General features: G+C 44.2%; 1 protein-coding gene across 1 annotated transcript in view; it reads left to right on the top strand.

The window, feature by feature from the left end:
* Positions 1–26,488, top strand: part of KIF26B (kinesin family member 26B) — a 428,220-nt gene that overhangs the window by 148,548 nt on the left and 253,184 nt on the right. The window contains exon 3 of the mRNA XM_074351720.1: positions 7,237–7,773. Within this exon, the coding sequence (XP_074207821.1) occupies positions 7,237–7,773 (537 nt within the window). The remainder of the gene's footprint in view (positions 1–7,236; positions 7,774–26,488) is intronic.

Below are 26,488 nucleotides of genomic sequence, written 5' to 3'. Positions count from 1 at the left end.
CTTTCTTTGGAAGCAGTTAAGTTTTATTGCCTGCAACACTTCAGCACATGTTGCAGCAAGCAGCCCTACTAATTGCAGCTGGCGCTTCCAACAGCCTCCCATGCTGAATACGGTCATTCAAACTGAAGTGCACATGCGTCTCTAATGGGCCCGCATCTCTCTGCTGTAACCCAAGGCAGGACTACTTGAGCTGGGCACAGTCACTGCGCTCCAGGTTAATGTGGTTTCTTATGTAGAACTCTGGTCTGACATTTAACATTTCCTCCTTTGGCTTTTTTTTTTTTTTTTTTTGGTCTCTCTAAACTTGTTACCCAGCATCCTTTACATTCATTTTTTTTTTTTTTTTTACACACTAGATCAGTACTCATGACCGATAACGATGAAAGGATGATGAAAAGCTGGGGTTTCAATGAGACCAGGAGGAAGTTTCGCGTTCATGGAGTAGGTCTGTGGGCCACCTGTGATTCCAGGGCCTGGCCGAGCTGCTGTCTCTGGAGGTGGTGGTTGTGGCTGTCTCAGGTCTCACCTGGAGCAAACTCTAATTATAATGAACTCGGTCCCCTTTAATGCCTTTATCCCTGTCAATAACTGGAGAATGAGCCCTGCTGTGTCCTCTTTGCCAAGCGGAGTGAAGCGCTCGGGGACTTTCTTGAGTTTGCAGTGTGTCAGCAAGAATGGCGGCCCGTGTGGGTGGTCCCTTTTCCCTGCAGAGAGCGGTGGGATGTCATTGCTTGTCACACAGTCTGATTTGTTCTCTGGCTTCCCTCCAAGGTAGCCATAGGTCTTGTCTGTGGGTCTGGGAACTATGAACCACAGGAGCAAAGGATGCTAATGTTTATCCATCAGTCATTTCCCTCTGGGTGGGTTCACCACCGCAGCTGAGTGAGAAGAGACTCACATGAGATAGACTCTGGGATCCCCCACCCTTTCCGTCCCCTTGATCTTGCTTGTACCATCGAGCATGTGTGGAAAGTGACATGTCAGGTCAGGGGCTGATGAGCGTGGAGGAACCAAATCTTCTTGAGGACGAAGTTATGCCCACTGGTTGACATTTTGGGGGTTTCCTTAGATTTCAGATGTTTAAAGTCTCCTTCCTGCCAATGGCTAAATGAAATTTGTTTTTCTTCTTCTGAAATTACCAAGGTTAAAAAAAAACAAACCAAAAAACCCACTTTGTACTTACTGTAGGCGCTCAAGGCCTGGCAGGTTCACTCGCGATGCGGCAAACAACAGAACACTCCCGGAGCCCTAGGTGTCTCTGCTGTGCCCTTACTGCGGAGGAGCACACAGGCGTCCACGGCGGCAGTCAAGCAGTGGAAAGTCCCGTCTGCCTTCGGTATCAAGGCAGACAAAGCCGGCATCCAGCCAACTATGATGGGCGCTAGTGCGCTTGCGTGGTGCAAGGCACGCTTATATAACACTACGTGGGTACTGCGCATGCGGGATAGTACCGCTGAGTCACTGGGCACCGGATGTCCGGCGTGGGAGGCTGAGTGACTCCATTTTCCCTACACGCGTCTTTTGAGAGGCATTTGAATCCAAAGAGCTGAATTAACTCTGAATGAGAATATTTGTATTCTTGGGTCAGATTCACCAGAGGTTTGTTCTCTATTGTTTTGCAAACTTCTGATTTTGCTGTTTCCATTCAAAACAGAATCACTCATTTTGGCACGGGCCTTTAGGGAAGAACGCTGAGGTTCTTGGGGAAGAAAGGACACGGTGGAAAAAGTGGCAGGAAGCGGGGCGGGGAGGGCCTCCAGTGGAGGGATCACAAGGAGTGCGAGGGTGAGTTTCCTTGAACTTCTGGGAAAGCGCCCGCGGTGGGGAACCAAATATTGCATTCTCAGAATTCTAGCCACCCTTCTGGGCCTCACGGGAGAGCATTTATGGATGAAGACAGTTTAGAAACAAGGTGAAAAGAAACTGCTTTGAAGAACAGCTGAAATAGTGTGGAGCTGGTCACCAGAGGGCCCTAGAATGATAAGCCAGGAACAAACATAAGCGGGACTTTGTACGACACACGCTGGACACTGACTCCGGCTGCTGCCTTCCTCAGACCCAGAGGCTTTGCAGGAATGCACCCTATGCACTCTTTGCTAAAATAACATGGGGGGGGGGTCCTGTCCTCAAAAGGGGCGTGGGCGTTGATGGCTGAGCACTGTATCCCCCAGAGAATGGAATGAGACAGAAGCAGTGTGGAACACCACTCAGCGTCTTGGTTTGCCTCGGCGGTAGTTCTTGTTTTCTTGCTCTGGTTCCACGGACTTTACTGCGCTCGTTAGCAGCCCTGCCTCACGTGTTGAAAGCCTGCTGCCAGCTCGTGGAAAATAAGTGTGCTACCTGCTTGCTGGGGGTTGAACCCTGCTGGACCAGGTGTGTAGTATTGATGTGGAGTTTTCCTTTAGGTAGATTTCTCTTGCTTTCCTGCTGATGAGCTGGCCTGGATGGCTGAAAAATTCTTTGCATAGAAACATTATTTTCTTGGGAACTTAGGAGAAAGAGTCCCAGATTGTATATTGAGGTGAGAGAGCAGAGAATCTAGCCTAACATTTTAAGGAAGAGTCAGGTAAAAGGGGGATATCCAGATTATGGTTGACCCACATTAGGCTCTTTAGCCAGCCAGAATAAATACAGTTGGAAACTATATTAACCTTAGATTTGAAGGAATTTATTTCATGACAGTTGGGTAATAGGCGACTAGCTCACTTAGACAAAATAAATGACGGACCAAGACCAACTTTGTTATTGAGTGTTTTAGCCTTGGTTGAATTCTTTCCACTTATTTATTTCACAAATATTTTTTGAGCCCTTACTATGAAGTAGACACTATTCTAGACTTGGGGGAATTAAAGATGGGAAGAATTATTTCCTCGTAAGGAGTGGACAGCGTAACAGGAAAATAATTTGACAGCTAAAAACCACTGACAATAAGCTCCTAGCATGGAGGGATAGAAAAGCAGGATAGTGACGTGATCCAATTTGCATTTTAGTTAAATTCTTTTTTTTTTTTTTTTTTTTTTTTTTGGTGGGGTTGGGGGTGTTTGAGTTCAAGACTAGAATCAGGGAGACCAGGACAATGTGAGTGGGCATGAGAGGAGGGACAGTTCAGGAGCTTTTAGGAAGTACCATCTGCCACACTTGGTGATTGGATTGGAGGGAAAGGAGGAGACAAGGAAGATTCCAGATTTCTAGCCTGGGCATCTGAGTGGATAGTAATACTGTTTATTTCCATAGTGACTACTGGAATAAGAAGAGGGTTAAGGGAAAATAAAATTAATTTAGGATTGTCAGTTTATCTGGGTGCTGTTTTCCAGGGGGCCATGAGGCTCAGAGTTCAGGAGAAAGGCTTAGATGCCATTGTCTGAGGAAGAGAGAATCAGTCATAATCTCTTAGATCATGTGCCAGAAGACATGTGAATCAATTTAAGAGAGCCATTAGACCCTGAGAGATCCCGAGGGGATGTGGCAGGATACCCGTTTTCCTGAAATTCCTCTAGAAGAAATAGAAGAGTTGTGAAGGGATTGGAAAACCATTTTCTGGAGTCTCCTTTGTCCTTTTGTAGCAGTCATTAAGTGGGCAGATTTACGTGTCTGAACATTCACTTCATTTCTCCCTAACCTTCCTTCTAAGGACCTTAATCCATTTCCTAAGTGTTTTCTTGAATTCCTCTTCACGGCAAATATGGAGTAAACATGATTTTGTATTATTTTTGAAAGATGAGAATGTTTTGAGCACAGAACCCTTAAATTGAAAAGTTTAGGATGAAAATGTTGCCAGAGCACCCTGAGCCCATTTTCATATGTGCTGAAATAAAAATTAGGACTGCAAAAGTGGAGGTTTAGCCATGTGTGGATTCCCACTGTTCCCGTCTGACTGTTTCCTGAGGTCACAGGGTGAATCGGGCCTAGAGGACAGGAATGTCTTGAACCCCACACACTACGTAGCATGCCAGACTGCATGCCTAATTCATGCCTTCTCTGGGACCACATTTCTTTTGGTGCCCGCTGAGCCGAAGGGCACACCCCTCATCCATCTCCTGGGGCCCCTGCCGTCCTTTCTGTGACCATATCAGGAAAGCTCAGTATTTGTGGACCATCCGTGAGTCTGATGCCTCCTTTTCTCTCTTCTTCCTGTTTATTACTGCTCTCCCTGGAAGCAGTATTCCCTTTATTCCGGCACTTCTAGAAAGCTGTGTCTGCTGACCATTCCTCTTTGAAGTTTCTGAGTTGCACTGAAATATTTATAGCTGTGTGGACAAGCACTTGAAAGGGATTTTTAGTTTCCATAAGATGTATCTTTTGACTTGTGGAGGCCTTTTGATGATACGAACTCACATACGGTTCCAGTTCAAGGGTGGCTTATTTCAGGGAACACCTCTTTGACATCCGTCAGCGATTGCACGCTCATTGAAAGCATCGATCTCCTCTTTCCTCCGGGTGAGACGACAGTGGGCTCTGGGCTCGGCCACTTCCTGGCTGTCGGTGGCCATCCCGGTGGTAGGCTCAGCTGTAGAGCTCTCGGTGTTTTGTCAATGCCTCAGGAACTGGGAGGGGAGCGCTGGGCTCCACGCATCTGAGTGTGTGTTGAGAGTCCTGGACTAGAAGTGGCAGCAAGGGGACGTGGTGTTTGGCGGTCCAGGAGCCAAGAGGATTCCCTGAAGTGTGAACTCAGAGAGCACAGCAATCATTTGCCTGGCACGTTGGAGACCCACGTGCGTTATTTCTTACATGTTGGAAGTTGAGCAGCAAATAGGCTGAGTGAGGAAGGTGCTGCTTCAAGGGAAAGTAGTAAAAACCAACAAGAGAAAAGGAGTCCTCAGCACCAGGCTCTTGCTGTTTTGGGGGGAGTGGATGTATTTTTTCTGCTCCGTATGCAGATGTCAGAGTCAAATCCAGTTTCTACCAGGATCTAAAAATACTGTGTTGCATGAATGGGACTGGTCTTACATCTGCCTTTTTACTGTGATGCGTCTTGCAGGTGATTGTAACAAAAATGTTCTAAGTAAGCAATTTGAGGTCTCTTGAAACCAGATAGTTCAGTGCCTTGAAAGCATAAGCTGCAGGTTGCAGATTGCTTTTGAATGCCTGTCTCTGATTTCTTACACTGTCCTTAATTGTGTAGTAGGCATGGGAATTACAAAAGGAATGATGAAATAGGTAAAGGATAAAATACCATGTGGTCGTGAAAAAAGTCACACTTTTCAAATGACATTTATTGATAAGGGAAAATTCTCATTATGTTAGTATTATGTGAAAAAGCAAGAACCTATATCTTGGCACATATAAGGGCCCAGATATTTCCTTTTAAATAAGTGAATGTTTCATAGATGAATGTGGTGAAAACCTTATGTGTCTGTGCAACATGATGAGTCCATTGATGAATATGGTTCTTTGGCTCTTGAAATGAAAAACTGTGGACTAGTGGCCGAGAAGTCTGGGTGTCTGCCAAGCTTTTAACCCTCTTACAGCTCAGTTTCCTTATCTGCGAACTGACGTGGTCATCTGCTCCAGAGTGGCCCATGGGGCCATTTTTTGTCTCATATGTGCTGAGTTTTGGTCAGGGACTCTGGACAAAGCAGTTGTCACTGAGGGGGATGCCATTAAGATGTCATTAAGAAGGATGCAGGTCTCGGATGGTTTGCATCACTTCGTCAGCCAGACTTGATCAACCTTGACCTCCTATTGTTTCCCATCATTTTCTATGACTGTTTTGAGTTTCTACCTCCTGAGCCACTCCTTGCCGCTGCTGTGTGAAGAGGCCTCTTGATTTATTAATCAATTAATCAGTGCATGCTGAGGAGCTGTTCAGGGTAGTTAAACAGGGAAAACAAAATGCTGGAGCCTGTAATCAAGATGGATCGGAATTAAGAGTGACCCTCCCCCTGCTCATCTTCCTGCCACCCCGGCTGCCCCACATCGCCTCCCTCACCCACAGCTCATCACACCTGATTCAGCCCCTATGGGGTTTCCACCCCATAAGAACGACAGCAAATTTCAGAAGGGAAGATTTTCTTCTAATGTCCCGAGGAAAATAAGCCTTGAGCTAAATCTCATCAATTCCTTATAACAGTTGTTCAACCTGTTCAACTAGGCCCCCAAAATGGCATATTGGCTCTGCCCACATGTATAAATACCATACTCTCCTGCCTCTATTTCCCTGCAGATAGAGTCATGGGGTTGGAAGGACCTTACAGCAAAGATAGGCCATGGCCTGGGGTGACATAAGAAAAGGTTCAGCAAGGCTATGTAAGTTGTCCAAGGTCACACAGCTAATTAGTAGCAGAACTGGAACTAGACGAGATTGGGTGCGTTTAGGGCAGTATGGCAGTAGACAGAACTGGAACTAGAACCCAGATATTTTGATGCTCAATTAATATACCTAATGCTCACTTCTCTGTGCAGTCCTGCTTTCCTGTAAAAATTAAAGCAAAGCAAATAAAAGAAATCATCCTCATTAAGTTCATTTTCTGATTTCTTTTAGATAAGGGTTTCTGAGCTAAAGAGTTTTTAATAGTTTTAGGTGAAGTTTGTGGGGAAAAGTATCTTGGACTGTTTATCAAGAAGATATTTTTCTTCTAATGGACCAGAATATCAGATACATGGGTGCAGGCATGGCCAGCCTGCCATGGGGCCAATGATAAACAGCGTGAATCTGTAGGGGTTTGCTGGGCTGCTGGAGAAGCTGGATTTCTGGTCCAGAATCTGTTTAGTTTGGTTTTCTTCCAATGGCACTTAGCACACAGTGCTAATGAGGCCAAGATTCGCTTAGAATAGAATCTCTGTTCTGGGTCACAGCTAGTCTCTCCATCTGCTACCAGCTTCCCATGGTTCACAGGGGGCCACAGTGCATCGGTCCAGAGTGATCAGCCCAGCCAGGCCTGGACAATCGTTTGTGTCAGTGTGCTGAAACCCTGGGAGCATCCAGGTGCAGCTATAATTCTTTAGTGGACACCAGGAGAAGAATCTGGAATGCTCTTATTTAACTGGCCTGGTGAAGAGCATGCTTAGAAATATTTTTTTTAATTCCTTAGTCTCCACTATAAAGATCTTTACATTTGTCAAATGTGTTTGTCAGCTGGAGCTCTGCTGCCAGGCTGGCTGCTCATTTCTGTTGGGTGTCAGTCAGTCAGATTCTTTGGATACATCTAGGGCTTAACTCCTAAAACAGACATCTGAGTTACACTTACCAGCCTTGATTTATAGGCTCTTTTTTTTTTTTTGGCTTGTGTTCTCCAGGACCCTGCTTTCTCGGCTGTGATTCATGACAAGCTCCAGGTCCCCAACACCATCCGGAAGGCATGGAATGACAGGGACAACCGCTGTGACATTTGTGCCACACACCTGAACCAGCTGAAGCAGGAGGCCATTCAGATGGTGCTGACCCTGGAACAGGCGGCCAGTAGCGAGCACTTCGACGGCTCACCTGGCTCGCCCCCACCTCTCTCCAATATCCCCGCTCTGGTGGGGTCCCGGCATGTGGGGGCGCTCCAGCATCCCAGAGATTGGGCTTTTGTGCCTGCCTCCTATGCCTCCTCCAACTACACAGCCTTCGTCACCAATAAGCATAGCAGCAAACCCAACAGCCTCGGGGTCAGCAATGGGGCGGAGAAGAAGAGTGGGTCTCCGACCCACCAGGCCAAGGTCAGCCTCCAGATGGCCACCAGTCCCAGCAACGGGAACATCCTCAACTCAGTGGCCATCCACGCTCACCAATACCTGGATGGAACCTGGTCCCTGTCGAGAACCAACGGGGTCACCCTGTACCCCTACCAGGTAAGGATCCTCTGAGCAAGGAAGAGCAGGGTTGGCTACAGTCAAAGCAGAAAAGTGGGCAACACTTCCTTTCTCTGCTTTGTCCTGGGAACTCCCCAACTCAGCCTAATGTTTCCGTGTGGCCTCTGCTTCCATTGTCTGTACTGTCTGAAAGAGAGGTAGACTCCCATCCTAACCTCTCCCACCTTGATGGACTGTAACTGTTTTCTATTTGCCACTCACCTTAAATACTGTGGGGTTAGGTTCCCAAACGTATGTTCCCCTTTTCTTATTTTCTCTTTTCAGTTATTTAAATTAGCATATAATCTCAAGTTTCCCTATGGAAAAAAGAGAGCAGATCTTAAATCTGCCAAGGAATCTCAAAAAATAGTCTCAGTTTTTCTTGAATGAGTTTTCTGTTGGATGAGGGTTGGGTTTACCATACGTGTTCTCTAAGTCCCCTGCGTCACCATGTGGGAAGCAGCAGAAAGCAATGACCGTTTCAGAGGAGTGGAGAGGTGACCATGATTATAGAGTGTATTGATCAGGGTAGATAATTGGTGCAACAAGTGGTTCCAAGTTATTTCTCCCTTGTGTCCCTTGTGTCAGGTTGTGTCGGGTGTTTGGTAGGTGGCTTTCCATTATGACATAGGTACTCAAGCTCCTCCAGCTAGCATGTCACCACTTCCCAGTGGCCTCAGAGTCTTCCACCAAATATGGTACAACTAGCCAGGAAATGAAGGAAGAGACAGAGGGTGGAGGATCCCACAGGGATCCAGGGGGGCCCGGGTGGAAGGAGCAAGAATCCGGTCTCCTGGTCTCACCGTCCCTCAGGGAAGGCTGGGAAAGCCAATCTGTCCATGTGCCCAGGAGAAAAAAGGAACAAGTTGAATGAACACGTAGTGTAGTTTTTGTTACATGGGGCAAAGGTACAAAGAAACATTAAATGAATTTAATGTGGCTGATAAAATTCCTGGTGACTTTTCTAGAGTGTAAAAGGGAATATAGATGGTTTCCCTTGATATCTTGAAAGAAAGTGGAGAGCACGGATCATTATCTGAAGAAGTTAGCATTCTTGGGCTACCACACTTTTCATTTACTGGGTGCTTTGTAGTTTACAAAACACAGAGCACACAGCATTTTACTTAACCCCCAGTAGGCCTGTGAGATCAGCAGGGCGGATGTTAGAGCTTCCTGTTACGCGTGGGGAACACGATACCGAGAGAAATGAAGTAGTTACCTGTGGCCACGCAGACCAGCACTGGCTCTCCCCTGCCCATGGGGATGTGTTCCCTGCCACAGCTGCCTCCAGCTTTCCTAGCTTACCCCAGAGCAGTCTCCTGTCAGCATATTTTCCGGATACAGTTTCTTTTCAGACATGATACACCAAAGAAAAGGCCTCCAATTTTGACCCATGGGGGCCTGGCTTCCACTTTACTCTTGGACAGAATTTCCTGGGTTGTGGATATAAATAAAATGAGGAACGAGTGGCACCCTGGGTGGGGCTTCATAGTCTGATGCTTGACCATAACCATCTAGGGCAGGAACGGAATAGCTATGTAGAATAATATGCTTTATATGTTTGTAATTTTAAAAATTACAAAAAGTAATACATGTCTGTTGTAACATAGAATTAAAAATATAAAAAAGATTAAATAAGACTTTAAAAATCAACATCAACCAGAAATAGACTACGTAACATTTGGGTGTATTTCCTCCCAGTATTTTATACATCTGCAGCTTCTAAAATTGTGATTATGTTCAATTCTCTGATCTGCTTTTCACTTAATATACTAGGTACATTTTCTCATGCCATTAGATATTTTTCTAAAATATGATCTTTGTTGGGAGCCTTACATTCCATTATATAAGTACTGTCCATTATATGAGTGTGTCCTAATTCCTATAAACAAGCATCAGTTAATAGAGTTTAGGTTTTTGCTCCTATACATAAAATGCTCTGGTGCACATCCTTCTAGCCAGGTCGTATTTTCAACACATCCAGGGTTGTGTTAGCCACATACTCTCATTACACAGACAACTCACATTTCAGCTTCCAGGGCCCCAGAGCACTTGTAACACGTGTCAGGTGCTAGTTAAGAGATTCAGCTGCTGCACTGCGCTGATGAGTGAGGACAGAAGAACTTGGAACTGCTGCTTTCATATAAAATACTCAAAGTGTGGGGAAAGTTTGTGCAAGCAGGGAAAAGCTGAAGATGCTGCTTTAAAGGGAGATTAGGGATTTTTGGTGCATTTAAAAAATTTAAAATTGATGCAGTAATTTTTTCTTCTCCTCCTCCCCCCTACCTCACCTCAGATGAAGAAGAATTTCCTATACAGTCACAAATGTTTATTAAGCTCTAACCAAGTGCCAGGCATTAGGCTATGTGTTGGGTGGGGCTCTTGCCATGGCCTAGAAAGGTAGGCTCCTGCCGTGTGGTCCTTAGGGAAGGAGGCAGGGGAACCGTGCATCATAGGCCAGGAAAGTGAGAGCAGGGGTAGACAGATGCCCAGGCTGCTTTGAGAGCATGCAGAAGGGCTCACAGTCCAGCCTATGGGGGCAAGGGTGGGTTGATGTGGCCAAAACCAGATACAAAGGTGATTCACGCAAGCTACCAACTAGAGATGGTCCTGGGTAAATTTGATTGCTTCTTTCCATCTCAGAATAGACTAATTCATGCATTTCCCCTGAGCAATAGTTAAAGGGATCAGAGGAAATCTCTCTGGGATAAAGAGATTTGGTGCCTGGCTGTGAACCAGTGTCCCCGTGTCATGACTGTGCCATCCTGATGCCCTGGGGTGGGGGCTCTGGGTCTGGCTAGACTGAGTGGCTCCTGTTACTGACATCTCCCTGCAGTAAATATGCTGCAGTTCACAGTCTAGCCAGCTCGGCAGAGATGGCTGACTGCTTTGAAAGCTGACCTCACTTTCCTGCTCACCCTTACTCCCACTTCCCTCCCCACAGAGCAGATGGCCCTCTGGCTTCATGCCAGAGCTCTTCCCTGGGCAGAGAAGCAACTAGACTGGGTTGCTGCCGAGGGTGCTGCTCCACACTGTCAACCCTGGAACCTGTAGAACAAGGGAGTGGTGGACACTGCCCTCTGCCATTTAAGGGCAGGAAGGATGACAAGAATGAGGACTGGCTTTCCAACAGTGAGCAGGGTAAAACCTTGGTACGGGTGCTAGACGAGTCCCTCATGTCCTCCCAAGTGCCCTGTTTGCCACACCACTGTGCAGCAATCTTCAAAGGCTGCAGTAGGAAGATTTCTTGACCCTCTTTGGCTTTATCCTTCTTGATTCTCACCTCCAGAAAGAGTGAGAACTATAAACAGCACAGATAAATATGAATCTATCCAGAAAGGTAAGAAAAATAGTCATTTAGGAGACACCTTAAGATTATATAAAACATGTCGAGCCAACTGCAAAGATAATTTTTCATTAAGTATCATAGCAAATTGATTTCACAGAAGTTGATAAGTTGGACTCTTTCAAAGAAAGGCTTTCTTCTATTGACTGGCAGGCATTTAACAAAATCAGTACATATCCATGGAAAGCCGAAAAGGCTCTAGAACTTTCAACTGGGTCACATAAGTTTTGACTTTGAGAAGACGCGTCTGCATGAGTTTCTTGTCGTTCACCACAGATTAATTACCTGTTTTTGACTGGCAACTGCTTTTGTCTGACTTACATTCATTATAGTGAATATATGTAGGAAGGACTTCACTTGTAGCACTCATAATCACAGAATGTTGGTGTTAGAATCCACTTCTGTAGAAAGATAATTGCCTTTTTTGTTTGTTTTTGTTTTTTGGGTGGAAGTAATTAGGTTTATTTATTTTTATTGGAGGTGCTGGGGCTTGAACCCAGGACCTCGTGCATGCTAAGCACACGCTGTACCACTGAGCTGTGCCTCCCCCTTGTAACTGCCTTTTGCGTCATGGTGGGAGATTTGGAGATTGTCCCACTCAGTTCACATCCGTGACTCAACTGCTGGACCTCAGTTTAGTAGCTTAACATTTTAGTCCATTTTCTTACCAATGAAATCCCTATCTTGCAAGATTATATGGAGAACAATTAAGAAAAAAGTGTGAACCTATTTTATAAACTCTAAGGCAGGGATACCAATATCTGCTGTCTATTTCATTTCCCTCATTTGCTAGAGGAGAAACCCAAGGCTGAACAATTTGAAGTTTCTTTTGTGCAGAGTTTCCTGATTCTCAGATTGATGTCTTTTGCTCATTGAGAACGTAGATTCATTTTATTCTCATGTCTCTCAGAGCAACTAACGTGTAAAAAAGTGGTTGCTCATTCGGGAAAGCTCCAATCTCAAAGAAACACTAGAGTCTGGCCTTACATTTAGGAAAAAAAACTCCAGGCCATAAAGACTTATTCAGACCTCAAGGTTTTGGGTGGAAACCACCAGTTAATTGGCTCCAAGGTAATCTTCAACCTGAAGTCTCTTAATGATAGTCATTGATACAATGAAAGGAGTCCAAGTGGCATTTTGATGTCACACTCAATACAGGAGCATTTGAAAGGGTAGAAGAACTTTATTTTATAGGACCTTGATAAATTAAGCTTTCCAAGAAAGTTCAAGATGTCAGATTAATACATAAGAAACAGATCCATAATGAACCCTTAATGTGATGGAAGTATTCAATGCACATTCCTTGATTTGAGGGAAAATGTGTTTTTAAAAATTTCTTTTATTGAAGTACAGTCAGTTTACAATGTTGTGTCAATTTCTGGTGTACAGCACAATACTTCAGTCACATAGGAACATACATAATTTGTTCTCATATTCCTCTTTACCATAGGTTACTACAAGATATTGAATATGGTTCCCTGTGCTATACAGTATAAACTTGTTGTTTATTTATTTTATATATATTAGTTAGTATCTGCAAATCTCAAACTCCCAATTTATCCCTTCCTACCCCCTTGCCTCCCTGGTAAACCGTAAGTTTGTTTTCTATGTCTGTGAGTCTGTTTCTGTTTTGTAAAGGAGTTCATTAATCTTTTTTTTCTTAGATTCCACATGTAAGTGATGTCATGTGGTATTTTTCTTTCTCTTTCTGGCTTACTTCACTTAGAATGACATTCTCCAGGATCATCCATGTTGCTGCAAATGGCATTATGTTGTCAGTTTTTATGGTTGAATAGTATTCCGTTGTATAAATATACCACAACTTCTTTATCCGGTCATCTGTTGATGGACATCTAGGTTGTTTCCGTGCCTTGGCTATTGTAAATAGTGCTGCTATGGAAAAACATGTTTGATAAAGATTATCCTGCTTTCTCAAAAACATCTGTTGGAATCAATGTCAGAGATCATTCTAGACTGAACTCTGGCAGAAGTCAGTGTGGGATTGTCTCAATTCTATCTTTAGAAGTTAATTGTGCCTAGTAGGAAAAGGCATTATTGGACTTTGTATTTTAAGATGTGGGCAGGAGGGAGGCAGTAGTAGCACCAACCTGGAAACAGCTCAAGGTTGGCTGAGTAAGCCACTGGACCTCGGCAGTACCTAACCTGTGCTCTTTAGAGGTCAGAAGCCTTGGGAGGACTTGGTGCCGACCTATTTATGGAGGACTTCCAAATGCCCTTGGGAGAGGAAGGTGGACTCTGGGGCTTACTAGTGTTCCAGTGCTCAGAGGCATTGACTGTGATCCGTGGAACCCAGAAGCATGTGTATAGAACTGCTGCTGCCTGGGGCTTGAGGTGCACACCTCACTGAGCCTCTTGTCACAGAGGAACAGGGCAGGTGTTTGCAGTGGGTCAGGAGTGGCGGATTCCCACTCACATCCTTTGCAGCCCTCCAGAGCTTGACCACCTGTGCCTGGAATATGCAGAGTGCCCTTCTTGGGCCAGCCCTCGCCCCCACTTCCTGCCCACTTGCTACTGCTTCTGTCCAGCCAGGGCAATAGCATAAGATGTCACAATTTGACAAATTATGACATTGAAAAGATCTTTCAACGTCATGGGTTTTTGTTTTCTCCTGTTTATAGATGGCCAAAGGAGTATTATTTATGTTTATGCATGTTGCCAAACCTTGAACACGAGAAAAGGAATCTGTATACTCAGTCATGGACAGAGCATTTCTCAAAGATATGGTGTTCAGGGTGAAATTCCAATAGGGTCATCACCTCTTATATATATGGGCAGGGCCATGGTCTGAAGGGAACACTAAACATCATCAGGAAATTTCAGAAATATTTTTTTATCTGGTCATTTACCCGGTGGTAGGTGGAATAAGGGCCCTCCAAAAGATGTTCATGTCCTGGTCCCCAAACTTATGCATATGCTGCCTTATGTAGTAAAAGGGATTTTGCAGATATGATAGACTTAAGGATATTAAGATAGGGAGGTCATCCAGTATGATCTGGGGGAGTCCAGTGTAATCCCAGTGGTCCTTATAGAAGGGAGACAGGTCGGAGGAGAGATGATGCAACCCTGCTGGCATTGAAGATGGAGGAAGGGGCCACAAGCCAAGGAGTGAAGGCAGCCTCAAAAAGCTGGAAAAATCGAGGAGTTGGATTCTCCCCTAGAGCCTCCAGAAAGAGCCAGCCCTGCAAGCCCATTTTAGATGTCTGACCTCCCAAACTTTACAGAATAGGGAATACATGTGTGCTTTTTTATGCTGCTAGCCTTGCAGTAATTTGCTTCAGCAGCAATAGGAAACTATACACCTGATAAGCATTTGGTAGCTGAAAAGCTTGGTAGGAGAAGCTAATGAGGTGTACAGATCGAGGAGCTGCTGTGGAAATCTGCAGCGTGGCCAAGCACACGGGCGTTTCAGCCTACACTACAAACTGCATTACCCTGTGGATCAGACAGTGCATTAGCAAGTCAGATTATTTCATTTGGTTGCCTCCACAGAATGAGGGGTTACTCATACTGCGCGGTTGGTTTTCAATTGTCTCAGATTTCCCTATTGTTACAGCATCATAATAACAAGCACACCGCAGCCATCGGTACACTCTCCATCGGTAGCTAGCAATTACCATTATGTAAGTCCCTCATACTGTCGAAACTGCAGAAAACATTCCAAGCCGGGGGAGGGGGGTGTGGAGAGACTTGGCTGGAATATCTGTAGAAGGAAGCTCATCTCCTCTGTAGGGTCTGTGGATCTGATAGAAGGCGGTTTTACACAACTGCCCCAGTGTTACTCCTTACATCATCCAGTATTTTGGGGGTTTGCATGAATTTGAAAGCACCTTGAAAACTGTAGAGCAGAATATGTTAATTGCTACCATTTTTTTAAATTTGGCGAGCAGAAGACAGCCATTGGAGATTTTGGAGCAGGAGAACAGAAAGATTTCCTTGCTTGACAACAGAAATTCTCAACCTCAGCTGCACACTCAAATCGCTTGGGAGCTTTAAGGAAGAATACCAGTGCCTAAGCCACACCCCAGAGCAATTAAATCAGGGTGTCTGGGGTGGGACTAGGCCTTGGTTTGAACTGCCAGGGCAAAGAACCACAACTTTTATTTTTTAATTATTATTATTATTTTTAATGGAGGTACTGGGGATTGAACCCAGGACCTTGTGCATGCTAAGCATGTGCTCTACCACTGACCTATACCTTCCCCCCAACCTCCAAACCACAGCTTTAAAGAACAATTTATCTGGCAGTGGCAGTGGGGTAAGTATGGGGAAGGGAACAATGAAGACAGATAGATGAATGGATAGACAGATGATTGATTGATAGGTAGTATATTTGTTTCCTAGATCTGTGATAACAAATTATCACAAACTAAGTGGCTTAAAACAACGAAAAGTTATTTTCTTATAGTTTTGGAGGCTAGAAGTCCAAAATCAAGGTGTCAGCAGGGCCATGCTCTTGCGGAAGGCTCTAGGGAAGACTGCTTCCTTGTCTCTCCCGGCAGGCGTTCTTTGGCTTGTGGCTGCATCACTGCATCCTCCACCTCTGCCTTCACATGTCTTCTCCTCTGTGTGTCTCTCTGTGTCCTTTCCTCTTACTACAAGGACACCAGTCACTGAATTTAGGGCCCACTCTAATCCAGTATGATCTCATCTCAATTCGTAACTAATTACATCTGCAAGGACCCCATGTTCAAATAAGGTCACCTTCTGAGGTTCCAAGTGGACATGAATCTGGGGGGCCCTCTGCATCTCACTATGGAGAGATAGGTACTAGGTAGACAACAGATAGATAGATGGGTGTGAAAGGTGAAGGTAGCATCGAGGGAAGCCCACCTGTGCTCCTTCCAAGCTGAACCACTCCTGAAGAAGGGGGTAGATGCAGATGTTCACAGCTGGTCAGCAGTGGTGCATTCCTGTTCTGTTCTTTGGATGAAGAAAAATTAAGAGAAGGGGAAAAGATGAAAAGGGCAAAGTAAAGATAGTGAAGAGAATGTTATATCTATACACACCCTCATCCAGATGGAGACTACCTCAAGAGTCAGATGAAATGGAAGAAAATAAAATCACACATGAGTTTTTTTTTTTTGTGGAATAACAACCACCTCCTTTTCTGAATTTCTATAATACCTTTAAATTCAACCGTGCTTTCACACCCATAGGTTATTACATGTAAGCAGCGCTTCCCGGACCCCTTCCCGGTGGTAAGTCCGCTGACACTGAGGACTAATCTGACCAGTGCCAGAAGGGTTCCTTGTTCCTTTTCTACTGACCAAGCTGATAGTTTGAGTGAAATTGGTGGAATGGTCTGTTTCTTTTTTCCTTCTTAAGAAATGTTTCTAGGCCCCAGAAAGACGCTAGAAATAGTAAGGTGTTGTGCTGCTTAAAACAGTGTTTCTGAGTCTCCCTCCCTCCCTTGTGTGGGGGGTGGGAGTGTGGCTACTTTCTCTCAAGCAGAGGCGAGCTGACTTAGCCCCTTCCTCCAGCCCCCTGGCCAGGCTGGAGTGAGGGGCAGAGCTGACGATGGCTGCATGGGGGGTGGAGGGAGGTGAAGTCACCACAGACAGAAGGTTCCCTGGATGCAGGCTCTTTCCCACAGTTATCTTTGTTTTAGGCAGTTTCTCACATCCTCACCCATCTGGGCCATCCCCTCCTCAGTTCTGGTTTCCTCAGGCAGAATACTCACTTTCTTTATAGAGTTGAGAGAAAGAACTAAGGGACACCTACTGTCCCCAGTGAGCTGGCTAAGGAGGTGACAACGCTACTGTTTTTTTTAAATGACAAAGTGACCATTCTTTTTTTTGAGAAAGTCTGAGACTGATACTTATCCATGATTTTATCCAAGTCTCAGACAATGAGGGACTCGATGTTGGGTTGTGCTGGATTTGCTGCTCACGCACCAGAAATAAAAGTCCAGCTTCCTTGCTTACTGTGTGACCTCTAGTCGGCATCTTAGCTGTTCTGTGACTGTATTTTCTTCTCTGCAAAGTGGGAAGTTGCAGAGCTGTTCTGGAGATTGGAGGAGATGATGTACGTTGAGTAGTCAGCGTGTCTGACCCATGGTGACCCTCGGTGAAGTGACATGAAACTTGAGGGCCATCTTCTCTCAGTCAACTCAGAGTCCCTAGACTCAAGACTGAATGGAATCAGGACCCTCTTTTCCAATATAAGAACCAGTGGTAGATGAAAAGGCTAGACCCAAACCATAAAAATGATATCCAGCTCGTGAAATAAATGTTACCTAGCAACTCAGGCAATGCCAGCCACCTCTACACATCACCAGAAGCCATCTCTGTGCTCCACAGCTGATGGGAGAAGGTCATGTTCTAAACAGGATGGTCTCATCCCACCAGTAGTGAATAAATCACTCAAATATTGAAAGGCCCATTTTTCTCCATTTTTGAGGCCTTTTTCAAGCAGGAAGGGTGGCAGTGTATAAACCTGAATCATTTAAAATTCTACAGAATAGTAGAGGGGTGGCATTTAAAATAATCCATAAGAGTAAAAATGTTATTATATTGGAGTTAATTTGAAATATCAGATTATTCAGTCCTGGTCCATGGCTCTTGTTGAATGAACACTTTGAAACAGGGTCCTCGGGTTACTCATTCTTGCTTTCCTTATGTATACACTTTTGGCAAAATGTAATTGTAATACACTTGCTTTCTTATTATTCACTTATATCTTTATTTATAAACTCCTAATTCTTTCTTTTAAAATTATTACATAATTTTGAATCTTCAATACGTTGGAAATTGAAGTCTGCCCCTCACCTACCCCATCCAGGAATACACCTAATTAATTTTAAATTGAGATTTTACTACGCTAACAGTCCTTAGCATGACGAATTAGCATGCCTCTATCTTATGGACATATTTGTGAAGATTAGTTAATAAGTCATGTATTTCATACGCCCAAGTTACTCCCAGGGAGTAGTTTAGATGTTTAGGAATCATATTAGTCACTATCTGTAGGACTCTGGAGACCATTTAGTGCATTCCTGCTGCACCAATGGCCTCAAAGAGTTAACATATCCCTTTAGTATCTTATCTGAGTGCCTGGGAGAGAGGAGGATACTGGGGGTGGCAAAGGTGCCACATGAAAAGCAAACAGAGCAGCAGCCACGTCTGTAGTCAAGGCTGGACCAGGAGTCTTCCAATTACATAACTAATCAGAGCCAGTCTGACAGTTTCCATCACCTTAGCAAGGCTAGTTTCCCTAGGTCCCTGTGGTTCAGGCTGTGAGGAGCGATATCCTCACAGCAGGATCAAGTGGGAAGGTTGACTCCATTGGCCTGTTCATGACAGGCTCCTTTTTTGTTAAAGCAAACAGACCTCAGAGACAGAGACCCCAACGAAGGCGAGCTGGGAAGGCTGCCCTTGTGAATTATAGATGACACACAGAGGCCCAGAAATGTCAAGTGTCTCGCCCAAGGTCATGGCAGCTAGGGCATGCCAGAGCTGGGATTCACTTTCCTGTGCACTTGCCCCTGCCCCCACCCCCTCCTGAGTGGAAGGGGCCAGTCCTGAGATTGGTCCAAATTCCCCTTCCTGGGAAGGATCCCCCACAGTGCGCTCTGCTAACATTTCTTTTGGGCGATTCTGAGTCTTTGGGACTCCCAAGTCCACTTTCAGGCCCCATCACTCTGCACAACAGTATTGGAATACACGCTCCGAGTCACATCTTCTTGCTGGGAGGAGGGGAGGCCAATGGGGGCAAAGCGAGAGACAAAGATGGGTTAAAAACAAACAAAAAAGACTCTGGAAGCAGTGCTGCCATCTAGTGAGACGTGACTTAGCTCATCTAGGAGACAGACTGAGCCGGGCTGATGCTGAGAGTCTCGTCGTGAACTATGTGAATTTTCTGAGACCCATAAAGGGAAGCAGGGACCTTTCCTTCTCAACAGTGCGGTCTTAATTTAACAGAGTAATACATGTTTAAACTCGGTGTCCTAACACACATTCCTTAGAAAGGACCCTGGTGGCTGAGACGTCCAGCGAGGAACTTGGTTTTGGCTTAGTGGACAGAGTGCCCAGAACGGCATGTGAGGTCTGGCTCACCTGCGTGTTAGCTGAGTGACATTTTGCCACACAAAATAGCAATATCATCTTTTACAGTATCTGTCTCTTAAGATTGTTTTAAGGATTATGTTTATTCATCTAAAATATATTTTTTTCAGTTCTAAGCATGAGATTTTAGTGAAATTTTACACACACACACTTGCACAGTGAGATCCCACACTGAGAAATGCTACAAAGTCGACCTGCATAGACTGCTTGTAGAGCATGACTCTGCCTTCTTGCAGCCTGACAACACATCTAAAGGGGAGGGATGCGTGTCTGGAACAACACACAAAGCTGGGAAAAACAGTGGCCAGACCGATGAATTCAGAAGCCTGGGGCATCCCTCGTATCGGAGCTCAAGCTGTAGCAGCCACGACATGACGACTGTCTTGAACATGACTCTCTCGCAGGGCCCACTCTGTGGCTTCAAGATTCATTCACAACTCACCTCAGCTAAAATGGTGTAGTGGGGTTTTTGTTGAAGACAACAGTTTTTTGTCTCCCTAGGAAGCATCTTTAGATTTAGATGGAAAACATTTTTTTTTTTTTGAAGGAGCAACTACTGTGTTAGGTTAAGTGGCCCACTCGCTCTGGACGAGCTGTTTGGAAATCCAATGTTTAGTCGTAGTTTATGAAACTGACTGTTTAGAAGCAGCAAGCACGTCGTTGAGTCCCTTAGGAGGTAAGGGAGGGACAGATAGCAGAGAAATGAAAGTTCTTGTCTGCAGTAATGAGTAGAAAGCTGCATGGTGGTGGCTGGTGTTTTGTGGAAAAAATGGGGAGCTGAAGGTGCTGGCCTCTAACAAATGTCGTTTAAAAGTGTTAACTGGAAAAAGGGCTGCAAATCCACTTGCTACTGAGGAGGTGAAACTCTGGTTTATTCCCCATTGTGAGGCTTACGGCTCAAATGTGCAGAAAGTGTTTCAGCTGTGGAAACGGCCTTCTCTTTGGGAAGACTGTGGAGGCAGCAGAGAGCGGAGACCCACCCATCTTTATTCCAGGCCCTCTTCTCCCAGTTAGGTCAGGACCATTTACAAAGAGGAAAACTGGAGTCCCCTTCTGCTCTGGCTTTGTCAGCTTTGGGGGCAGACAACTCTGAGCTTTTAACGTTCCACCCTTCCCTATCGGGGGCTCATCCTTATCTGGTTTGGTTTCTCTCCCAAGTTACCAAGTTCAGTGTCTCTCAACTTGGGAGCTGTGTGTGTGTATCAGTGATTTAATTTCGTAGTAATAAGAAGAGTAATTGCAGCTCATGCTTTCTGAGTCCTCCCCACCTGCCAGCCACTGTGCTTGCAGCCTTGTGTGTGCTCACTCATTAAGCTCATCACTGTCCTCTGAAATTAGAAGGCCGTTATTCTCATTTTAAAGACGAGGAAACTGAGGTGCAAGTTCATGTGAATGGATGCCACCTACACAGAGGAAGCCCACATTCCTGGATTCCGGAAAAACGTAGTTCACGAATGTTTTGTTCAACATGTACTTAATCATTTGTTGGAATTAAGAAGTTTGGTAGACAGCATTTCTGCAAGTTCATAATAATGTAAGTTTTATGTTAATAGTGAACGTGATGAGGGAGTTCTGGTTTCATCTGACTTTAGTATTAAGTCTAACTTGACGATTGTTCTTATACAGTTACTAGTCCCCAGTCTTCATTCTCCTCACCTCTCCCACGTGTCCCTTCTCTCTTTCTCTTTCTTCCTTTTTTATTTTAAATTACACAATCACTTCTTGAGAGTCCTAAGATTTAATTATTTAGGTTGTAAGTATTCATGTCTCCCCTCATTCTACCCTTATATTTTGAATTTATCACAGTTTATCTGCATCTCTGAGAATGGGTGGGCAAAAGAAATAAAAGGACTTGCAATGAAATCAGTCAATTCTATCATTTGTTAGCAATTTATAGAAAATATCTGGCAGGAAAGGCAATGGGAACTTAAATGGAGTAATTAAAAAGGAAGTCACATGTTTAAACATCACAAACCTTTCAACCTCTTCAAAGTAGCTGCTAAAGTCCAACTAAGTAATAGGCTCAGTGGAAAATGAATCAAAAAATAAAAGGAAAATGAACCCCGTGTGGGGTTAATTGGTGTAAATGTATTAATTACGGTAACTATTCATTAAATGTTTTATAAGGTAGATACGTTCCTAGCATGGTATCTATTTAAACATCATCCACTGAATGCAAATGTATTGTAAACATGTAATACCTATTACAACCTAGCATTTAAACTCTCTCGAGTACTGTGACATCACAGCACCCTGAATCTACACCCCTGCTTGTCATCATTAGGAAGGCAAAGTATGCGCTGCATACAGGGCCCTGGCAGTCAGGCAGGGGGAACCATCGGTAGATACGACTTGTTGGATAGTAGGGAAGCAATGCCACTGCCACCAGGGCGAGGGAGGGAAGTGGGCAGGCCACCGATTTGGGAGGTGATGAGTCCTGGAGGAAGACAAGCAGAGGGCTTGGGTGAGGGAAGGCCGATTTCTCCAGTATTTAAGGTAAACCCCCAGAACCTTGAGGATTGGTGGGTTGTGGGACTAAGCAGAGGACAGTCGAGGAGGAGACCTGGGTTTCTGGGTTGGGTGCCACACAAGGGTGAGCTGTTAACTAGTTCAAGGAAGACTGAAGAGGGGAGGCTGAGGGAAAGAGTTCAGGTTTGAACACGTGGCATTAGGACCTCTGTGGGGCCCTCTGGTTCAGAGGCAGATGTGAGTGTGAGTCTGGAGGGCTCGAGGCGAGGCTACATGGTATCTGGGAGGTGGGTACAGATGAGGCTAGCAGGGTAAGAGAAGTGGGAGAAGCTGGTTCTTCCAGAACCCAGGTTTTCTGGCTCTCGTTCAGTGGCTTCTCCACTGTCCCTTCTGTCTTGTCAGTTCCTGGACAGAAAAAGTTGTGTCACTATGTGATAGCCACACTGTGTTTGGTCATCCATGTATTCATCCACTCAGCAAACATTTTTTGAACCAGGCACCATACTCGTTCCCGAGGATACAAAGCACAGTGCTTTAGACAGTTGACATAGGGCTTTGCCTGTTATCAGTGTGTCTTGGTGTAAGGAGTCAGCGAAGGATGATGGGCTGTTCAAATTTGCACTAGTGTGTGTGTGTGTGTGTGTGTGTGTGTGTGTGGTGGGGGGATGGAGGGGGAGCTGCCAGCAGTGTTCTTACAGTGGCACTGAGTGAATCCCGTGGACTTGATGGTGGGCAGGTGCTAGGACCCTGACTACTGGGCAGTCGGCTTAGGGGGCTCCCAGTGCCCAGCTGGGTCACAGCTATGGATGAGAACTAGACCCTGACCACCCACAATGCAGAAGAATCTCACCCTCCCCCTTCCCAACCCTGATCTTGGTGTCCATCAACACTGCAAGGGTCACCGGGATCCCACTAACTGGCTTCACAGCCTGTCTTAGCATTGTTTCCTCCTTGAAACAGCCTCTTTTTTAACACTATCCATTGATAAGATAAATGATGAGTAACTCCATCAGCTTCATCTATGACAGATGTCACTAATCGTTTTGTCACTCCCTGGTGTTGGGAGGGGAAAGACAGTTCAGCTGAAGAATTGGATTCAAGACAGGATTTTCTTTCATGAAGGGTTTTGAGACAGTCACAATATGCCAGGTGTCAGGGGCTGGAAAGCAAAGATGAGTACGGCTTAGTCCCTGAGCACAGCTCTCTGATGTGGGTCAGACTGGGGTCAGTGCCAGGGCAGAAGCACAGACACTGTGGGAAAACAGGGCGAAAGCCAGATAGAAATTCCATCCGGCTCTCTGGAAAAATGCATCTTAATATTGGTTATTTACACAGCTATGAATTAGATGCACTGTTCATTTGAGCAGTAATCCAGAGATAAATAGTAAATGTTGTGTTATTGGAGGAAGTGGAGGTATATTACCCTGTCTAGCTCTGGATTCCACCTTTAAAATGATCTTTCTGCTTCCGTTGTATGCCCTGCTTCCAGGGCTGCCCTGCCCCCTCCCCGGGTGCAAATAGGGGTTGGTGTGGCCCTGAGCAGGCAGGCGAAGGGGGAGGCATCAGACACCAAGTCCAAGTCTCACTTTTCTTCCTCACCCACTTCACCAACTTTCATATAGGAAGTGTTAAGGGTCCCAGGCTGTAGCTACCAGCTTTGGTCTAACATGTGCTTAGATTCTTGAGACTTGGATAGGCCATTTTGAAACCTTGAGTTAAAAGGTCCTCTGGTTCCTTTTAAGTGCCTTCCCCTTCAGACTAAGCAGCAGATCTGATACCGGCTTTCTAGTGATTCTTCTGCACTCATCAATATGAGACTGGAGGTGTGACGTGGGAACTATTGTGACTGTGATGTCCTGGCATGTGACGTTCCTGTTTAGTATTTGGTGAGAATTAATCTTCCAGAAGAAAGTCCCATGATATGAACATGTTAGTGTTTTTACTATAGTATGAGAAAACCACTTTCTGAGAAGATTTACATTATAACTTTCTGGATTGATACTTTCTGAAGGAGCATACAAGTATATAAAGTAGCTCAGATTGAAAATATTTTTCCTGGGAAAATGAGACCAGAGTGACTATTAGAATCATGCACTTTTAATTACTGAAGAAAAACCGGCTACTTTAAATGCCCAGTTACATAACTGTCACAGTCCTTATTTGCCCAGATTTGCCCTTTTTTCTCTTGCCTTGCACACATGATGCCGTTAGCATTTATCGCTGTGTTTGGAAACTGCCAAGATAATGACTGTGTTAATTAATCTGGTCCAATGTATTTTCACCATAAACAGGAGCATATCTGAGTAGGTACCTCGTTCCTTCCACATCTGTCTCCCACCTTCCCTAGAGAGGAGTAAGTCTAAGTTATTGTGCAAGGATGCACCTAAGCAGTTCTTCTTGCGGGTGGGTTTACCAACCCTCCTCACATATCCCTGCCTTCACTGTTAGGAATCTGACCTCTTAATGCCATTTGTCCAGAATTGTATTTCTATCAGGAATGTTGCTCTAAGTTTGTTTTTATTCTAGGAGGGGAGATAGCCAATCGATGGGTTGCTTCTGAATCTTGGACCTGCCCACAGAACAGCCACCATGGGGTGTGTAGTGTGCTCCCATCCCCGTATGTCTGTCCCTGTAAGTGGCTCTGAAACAGTGAGCTCTGGGGAAGAGAGGCAGTGACCCTCTTGAGTGAGACTTGCAGTCAGCAAAAAAGCTTATTCTAAGGAATTCCCTCTCACATGAGGAAAGTTCAGTTTCTGTTACATCTAGTGCTTAATTCAAGAGTTCACACTGTCCACTTTCAAAAAAACTCATCTTTTTCTTTTTATGGAAGTATAGTTGACTGGCAATGTGTTAGTTTCAGGCGTACAGCACAGTGATTCAGATATACATACATATGTATGTGTATATATATATAAAATATATTCTTTTTCAGATTCTTTTCCACTATAGGTTATTACAAAATATTGAATATAGTTCCCTGTGCTATACATAAATCCTTGTTATTTACCTGTTTTATATACAGTAGTGTGTATATGTTAATCCCAAACTTCTTATTTATTCCTACCCCTCTTTCCCTTTGGTAACCATAAGTTTGTCTTCTATGTCTGTGAGCCTATTTCTGTTTTGTAAATACATTCATTTGTATCGTTTTTAAAGATTCCACATATAAGTGATATCATATGATATTTTTCTTTCTCTGTCTGATTTACTTCACTTAGTATAATAATCTCTAGATCCATCCATGTGGCTGCAAATGGCATTATTTCATTCTTCTTTGTGTCTGAGTAATATGCCATTGTCTACCACATCTTCTTTATCCATTCATCTGTTGATGGACATTTAGGTTGCTTCCATGTCTTGGCTATTGTACATAGTGCTGCTATAATGATTGGGATGCATGTATCTTTTTGAATTAGCGTTTTCTCCAGATGCATGCCCAGGAGTGGGATTGCTGGATCATATGGTAAGTCTATTTTCAGTTAAGGAACCTCCATATTATGCTTTCCATAGTAGCTGCACCAATTAACATTCCCATCAACAGTTTGGGAGGGTTCCCTTTTCTCCACACTTTCTACAGCATTTATTATTTGTAGACTTTTTAATGATAGCAGTTCTGACTGGTATTATATGTGTAGTATATGACATATATTATATATTAAATACATTACATATATAGTATATATATTATATATATACATATCTGAATCACTTTGTTATGCTGAAGCTAATACAGCACTGTAAATCAACTATACTTCAATTAAAAAAATAAAGTGATGTTTCAAGCTCATTGTACATAACTATTTTTAAACCACTGAAGAGGGTATTCTAATCCTTTGCGTATTCGAAGCAGTAAATTACGTTTTGGAAGACAGCTTAAGTTACTTATGATGTTTAATTTTTTACATTGTCTTTTTATTAGTTTTTTAAATCAAAGTTATACATGCACATAAAGAGTTAAGTCATTTAACAAGACTTGATAGGAAAGACACGGTCCACCACTGGAAACACAGTGGGCATTTCATGCTTCCAGAGGCTCATTAGTGTCTATTTCTATGTCATATCATTCCTGTGTTCCTACTAACTTGATTTAGTTAGTTTTAGATTACCTGTTACAGCAATTCTCAAAGTATTCTGTGGACAATTTGAGTCCCAAGATTCTTTCATTGGGCCCATGAGTTCAAAATTATTTCTATGTAATATTGAGACGTCATTTGCATTTTTTTTCCAGGTGTGGACATTTGCGCTGATGGTGCAAAGGTAACCATTGATGAAACTGCCAGCATGTTTGCATGAATCAAGGCAGTGGCACTGAACTGTTCTAGTCACTAGAGTCTTTAGCATCACATGTTTGGAGTTTTTTAAAAAGTGCATTTCCACTTAAGGATGTTCATGGTGAAGCAATAAAAGTGATTAATTTTATTAAATCAAGAAATGGGTGTTGAACTGCGAGGTGCTTTAGTGGCATGCAATGGTTGTCTCGGGGAAAGCACTTATGCAGTTGTCTGAGTTGCAAGCTACTGGCCTTTCTCCCCCTGTGGAATCCATTTTTACTTGAAAGGATACCTGACAGAACAGTCATGGTTATTCAGACTTGAGCATTTTTCAGACATTTTCTCAGAAATGAATGCAAGAGCTTGCCACTTAAAGGAGAACACCTGACAGCGTTGGTTTACCAATGATCAAATTTGAGCTTTCAGTTGAAGTCTCAAATTTTGGAAAAACTTGATTCTGCCACCATGAGCCTGAAAGTTTCCCAACCCTTAAGGACTTTTCTGATAAGATTAGTGGTGATATTAATAAATGTGATTTTTGGATA

Source organism: Camelus bactrianus, chromosome 23 (genome assembly GCF_048773025.1).
Source record: "Camelus bactrianus isolate YW-2024 breed Bactrian camel chromosome 23, ASM4877302v1, whole genome shotgun sequence".
NCBI classification, from domain to species: domain Eukaryota; kingdom Metazoa; phylum Chordata; class Mammalia; order Artiodactyla; family Camelidae; genus Camelus; species Camelus bactrianus.
Note: the sequence above shows the minus strand (reverse complement) of the source record. Positions and strands in the feature narration are given on the sequence as shown.